General features: G+C 45.5%; 1 protein-coding gene across 2 annotated transcripts in view; it reads left to right on the top strand.

The window, feature by feature from the left end:
* Positions 1 to 467: 467 nt before the first annotated feature.
* The window catches only part of DCBLD1 (discoidin, CUB and LCCL domain containing 1), a 67,486-nt gene continuing 61,953 nt past the window's right edge, over positions 468 to 6,000 (top strand). Inside the window, exon 1 of one of the 2 annotated variants that reach the window (XM_082729436.1) lies at positions 468 to 793. In XM_082729436.1, the coding sequence (XP_082585562.1) occupies positions 574 to 793 (220 nt within the window). In that variant the 5' untranslated portion in view covers positions 468 to 573. The remainder of the gene's footprint in view (positions 794 to 6,000) is intronic. The other variant, XM_082729435.1, reaches the window with a different exon arrangement.

Genomic DNA, 6,000 nt, shown 5'->3' with positions numbered 1-6,000 from the left:
CCAACCGCAGTACGCATTATACACTTGCCTGATTATTTTTAACGTCTGCAAGTGTCACAAGGGCTTAGCACTGTGCTTGGCTGGCACATTGCCGGACCTTAGTAACTTTTGAATGAATGAATGAATGGAGAGACTTGAACTGGATTTTTATTGTCACCATCATCAACCTATCAGGCAATATTTCGCGTCCTCCGCTGCTGCTATCACTGGCATCCCCGCCCCTGTGGGGTTGGCAAAGCCCTGGTGGAGAGCAGCCCCCCCTCCCCCACCTCGCGCTCAGGAGCTCGGGGGAGGACCTGGACACAGCGAGGCTCGGGGTAGGTCTCAAGGCCAGGTGTCCTCCTGGCTCCCAGGTTCACATGCATTGGGGGAGGAGCGGCGGAAGAAAAAAGAGAGACCGAAACAGGGAACGCCCAGTACCTAGAGGGGACCGCGGGCGGCTCCTAGTGCGCCTCGGGCCTCAAGGACAGCAGCCGCCGGGGACCTCGACTTCCTCCTTTGGGGGCCGGCGCGCGGGGCTGGGCTGGGCGGGGCGGGCGACGCCTCCGTCGGGCTGGGCTCCCGGCCGCCCCAATGGGATTCGGTGCGGGGCCGCGGCTGCGCCCAGTCCCGGCGGCGCGCTCGGCCGCGGAGGAGGCTGCCCGGCCCGGGCAGCGGAGGCGCTGCGCTCCGCGAGGGGAGGCGGAGTGTGCCAAGCTGGCGCCCGGCGGGGCCATGGTGGCCGGCTCCCGAGGCCTCCTGGCGCTCCTGTTTGTGGTCTCCGCCCCGCGCCGGCTGCAGGCGGGCGAGCTGGGTGAGTGGAGGGCGGGCGGCGGGGCCGGGCGGGCTGGGCCTGGAGGGACCCGGCGCGGGAGGAAATGGGTCACCGCCTGCTCCCCGCGGGGTCCTGCTCTTTCAGGCGGACGGCGGCTCGAGTATAAAATAAGTTACGAAATTCCGATCGTTCCCCCACCCAACTCCTCCTTCCCCGCTCGACCAGAGAAGCAACTTGACACCTCCCGCGTCCCCTCTGCTTTCCCCGCAGCCGGGCTCACTCTGCTTCCAGACTTCCTGACTCCGCCGGCCCCGTGAGAAGTGACATGGCCCCGGGGGTCGCGCGCTGACGACCCCGGCCGCCTTAGGGCAGAGTCGTGAGCGGGGACGGTGATCGCAAGCCTCCTTTGACGGGGCTGCTCAGCAGCTGGGCGTCTGGGCCCTCCCAGTCCCCTGTCCTCCCTGCGCGGCTGCGACCCGGGGGTGTGTGTTTGCCGCTCGTAGGAATGGGGGGCGGGGGGAGGGAAGAGGTTCCCCTGAAGTTGGCGAGGAGGGCCGCCTCACCTGTGTGCTGCTTGCGCCCCAAGTTGTCATGTGGCTCGGCTCTTTCCTGGGTGTTTGAGCGAGTCGATTCCCGACCAGGCTGGTCTTTCTGTGGACCTGGTCCTTGGTTTCAGGTGGGACGTGATTAGCCCACGACCGACTTTACTTCTGCATAGCCACTTGATTAAAGCAATAAACCGTTTTACCACCCCAGCAAATCCTTCTTAATTAGTTCTTTACTGATAGGGCAGCTTTCTGCAATTTTTCAGTTCTTGTTTTTTTCCTTCCCTGCTTGTGCCCCTATACAACGGAGGGTATTGAATGGCACTATCCAGAGTATTTTGACAGCTCCCCCCACCCCTACCTTGTGTTTTCTAATGAATCCAAATGCTGGCATTTTCTTCACTGAACCAAGTACCCATTCCCAGTCCGAAACATGAATACTCAAGATGACAGTAGTGGTTCTAAGTTTGCTTACATACCAATTTGTTTGTTTGTTTGGTTGGGCTTTTTTTGTTTGTTTGTTTGTTTGTTTGTTTGTTTTTAAGCTCAAGTTTAGGCAAAATATGTCTTGGCACTAACAGAATGCTACGCATCTCGTAAAATTTTAATAAATAATGTATGTTTTTATTAAATGTAGGACTTTGATCATGGGTGTTTTAAACATTTAAAAAATGTTTCTCACCTCACTTTTAGAAGATGGGACCTCTAAGAATGTGTCCAACAATGTGCCCCTTTCGTCGTCTTGCCACAACTGTCTTCTATTTTTCCAAACGAAGTTTCAGATGTTGGACCTTCATCTAGGCTGTTGAGTGGGTGCTTTGTGGAGAGAGCAGTTCTCTGGGAGCAAGTGTGATTGCTTAGATCTTACTGAGTTTCAAATTTGAGACTTGGTAGCAGCTGACTGGCAGAAGATGTTGTCATTTGAGTTTCTACAAAACATCCTGTGTGTTTAGGATGTTAAAAGAGCCAATGAAGTCATAAGTATTCAATCACACAAAAAGGCAAATCTTAGATTTGGGACATTTTACTGAAAAAAAATTCTAGGAACTCTGGTCTGAAACCTTTGGAGTGATAGTCAGTGATTTTTTTTTTTTTTTAACTATTTCTCACATCTGTGGTTTTCTCAATCAGCCCTTGGTCACTTGTTTTGCAAGTTTCCATAGATTTAAACAGGCACTCCCATTTTAGGTCTTGAGATAGGCTACTGGCTACATAGTCGAAGGGTGGTCAGAAGTGATATCAGCAATCTTGATGCTTAGAAGAGGACAGCTCTAGAATAACTTTGGTGAGAAGTTGACCCCATTTATTACATTTTACCTTCATTCTCAGACTCAGCTTAGTCTGTTCTTGGGTCCCAATCTGCCTCATCACCACTATCTCCGGAAGCTTTGTAAAGCCCCAACCCCATGCTATGAATCAGAATTACAAGTGGGTTGGGCCTGGGAATAGGCACTTAAAAAAAAATTCTCCCAGGTAATTCTGATTCTAATCAGCCTTGAAATGGTGGAAACATTTTATAATTTTAGGATTATAAAATGCTACCATCAATGTCATAGACAATTTAATATTACACTTTTATTCACTGGACTATGTTTCAGGAAACAAATGTGATAATTTAATCTAAGTATTTATAAGCCTAGTCAATGAAATTATTCCAGTTTTTTATGTCAGGGTCTGGGGAAGCTATACTCGTTCCTTTGTAGGGCTTCTGTTTACCTGAAGGTGCTTTTGCTCAGTTTATTTTTTAAAAAGGGGCCACCTCTTCTGGTATTTAGCATGCCAGGCCCCAGGCCCCAGGACTAGATGAGCAGAATTTGGTCTGATTTCTTTTCCTTCTTATGCCCTTCCTCTGGACCGACTTAACTAAATTTAGATATGGTTTCACATGGTTTTTTGATCTTATGTAACATTATGTATAAATTGATCTTTAGTATTAATGCAATTAGTATAAATTCATAGGCTTGGACTTAGATCTTCATACCTTGATTCTAAGTTTTGCGTGATGAATTTGTGCTAACTAAAAATCCCTGATTCTCTCCTCAGGAAAATATTTGTAGATGTATATTAAAGATTTCCTCCATGTGATTTAAGTTTTAGTGAAGAATAAAAATAAGCATTCAGTCTCTAAGGAAACTTTAAGCATAGAATTGGATACTTTAAAATTGCCTTAAAAATTCTGCCCAACTCTCATTTGTTACTATCAGAAGGTCTTATATATAAGATATATAAGATCTCTCCTACATATTTGGTTAGACATGGGACAGTGGATGTCTGATGTTCTGGGTGAGTGACTTCTTAAAAAGTAAGCCCAAGCTTATTCTGGTACCTTCTGTATCAGTGTGTATACTTGCCCCAGCCTTTCCATCATCACCAGGGTCTGGGATTCTGTCTACCCCGTTGGACTGCCAGTTCCTGAGGGAGTGACTGGGATTGTCCTTATCCTAGCGCCTGACAAATGTGCTTAATAAATGTTTGTTGGGTTAAACTGAACAATCTTTTCATGTTTAGATGATATCTTCAAGTTATTTTCTTAATTAGTAGGAACTAAGTAATAGAGGTGCCTGGGTGGCTCAGTCACTTAAGTGTCTGCCTTCAGTTCAGGTCATGATCCTGGGGTCCTGGCATCGAGTCCTGCATCAGGCTCCCTGCTCAGCAGAGTCTGCTTCTACCTCTTCCTCTGCCTCTCCATCACTTGTGCTCTCTCTGTCTCTCTCTCAAATGAATAAATAAAATCTTAAATAATAATAATAAAAAAACCAGAAACTAAGTAACAAAGAGTCTATTGAAGGTCTTTATGAAGTTTCCTCTGGTGCTTCCCTTAATTAATTGTGTTTAGCAAGCCTGCTCTCTTGGCATACTTATTTCTACATGTCTATATATATTTCAAATAAAAGAACAGCAAAAAGAAGGTAACATGCCAGCAGACCAGAATATACCATATCTTTTGGCTGTAGTAGATGTAACACTCAGAAACACTAAGTTGTATCATATAGTTCAGGAAAAGAAAAGATGTTAAAATGCTAAAGGCTTCATTAAACAAACCAAAGGATGCATTAGGATTCGAACTCTGAATAGTGTCTGAACTGAAGTTATTAACTTTCTACTTTATAAGTTGAACTCTTTAACCTTGTGGCATTAAAATAGACATGAACAATCACATAGAGAACATAACTTGGAAATAACTTAGACATCTGACATTTACTCCTTATTTTTAAGATGCATGGAGAGGTAAAATTAATTGCAGCATTTAACAAAGGTTTTAGTCATGTTAAGGCAGAAAAACAAAACAAAACAAAACTTGTTCAGGGAAATATTTCGTGTTGAGTTCTGGGCTACTGCTATGTGTCCTGAAGCACAGAGTCAGCACGATACATGTTAGAGTAACCAGTTGTTTTGCATTTTTTAAGGAGATAATACACATAACCTATCTGGAATTGCACCTAACCCGTAGGAAAACCTCAATAAATGCCAGTCACCTTCCTGTTCATTACTGTTTATTACGATTTATTTGACAAGTATGGGAGCCCCTTGTTTCTGCCTTCCCCACTTCCTCTAGGACCTTGTTTTCTACCATGCTTCCCCATACTCCCAGCCATTCTGGCTTTCTTACTCTTTTTCAAAGATATCAGACACTCTTTTTACCTCAGAGCCTTTGCATGTGTTGTTCCCTCTGCCTGGAATATGCTTGTCTCAAATATCTACATGACTCCCTCCCCCTTCGATCTTCTTGGGGAAAATGGCCCTAACTACCTGTAACCCTCCTGCTATCCCCCAGGACTCCTTAATCCCCTTCCCTGCCTTCGGTTTTCTCTGGAGCACTACCATCTTCCACCAGAGTGTATCAGTTACACTTTTATTTCATATGTCTGTCTTCCCCCTACAAGAATGTAAGGTCCAGGAGGAGCTTTGTGCTTTGAACGGTGGCCAGCCCATGGTGGGTGCTCAGTCGGGAATGTGTGCTCAGTGAGGATGGGGGAGAAGGCAGTGGAGACCTAGTTCCTGCCCTGTTGAAGACTTAGAGCTGACTGGAGCTGAGACTCAAAACCAGAACAAGACAAAGTAATAAAATAGTATGTCTAGTCCGACTGTAATTTATAGACAAAAAGTCTGAAAAGATGGATTTAAACTAGAGCGATTCATTCTGATATATTTAAAGCTTAGTTTTGAAGATAAATGCAAAAATATTGCCAGACTCTCAAGTTTTTATTTTTCATTAGATTATGGTGTAATTTTGCCTTTTTGCAACTGGAGAGTCATGTTGGTGTCATTTTCCAGATGTTTATTCTCTGCTTTGTATATAGTTGTTCGCCTAGAAGGAAGGGGGAGTGGGAGAGACTTAACTGACGGAAAAAAAAAAAACCCACATGGTGATTTCTAGCCCAGTGTAGAAATAAGTTCTCTCTGTGAGCCCTTGCATGCTGAATGCAGACCAGCTGTCAAACTTGACTTCCGGTGACAGCAAAGAAGAGAGGGTTTTGTTTTGTTTTCATTCTTTTTTGTTATTGTTGTTGTTGTTGTTTTACGGGGGAAAGGGAAGAAAATGAAGGAAAGTAGAGATGAAATGAAGCCTTTTAGAGTCTCCACCAGCACCTGGTACAGTGTCTGGTAGAGAAAGAGCTCCAGATAACTCTTTTCCTGCGTCCGCACATGAGTGGTGTTGCTGAGGTTTGAGAGAATGAGGTGAAGGGTAATGCTCACTAA

Source organism: Mustela nivalis, assembly GCF_964662115.1.
Source record: "Mustela nivalis genome assembly, chromosome: 5".
Taxonomy (NCBI): Eukaryota; Metazoa; Chordata; class Mammalia; order Carnivora; family Mustelidae; genus Mustela; species Mustela nivalis.
This window is presented reverse-complemented; position numbering and strand designations above follow the sequence as displayed.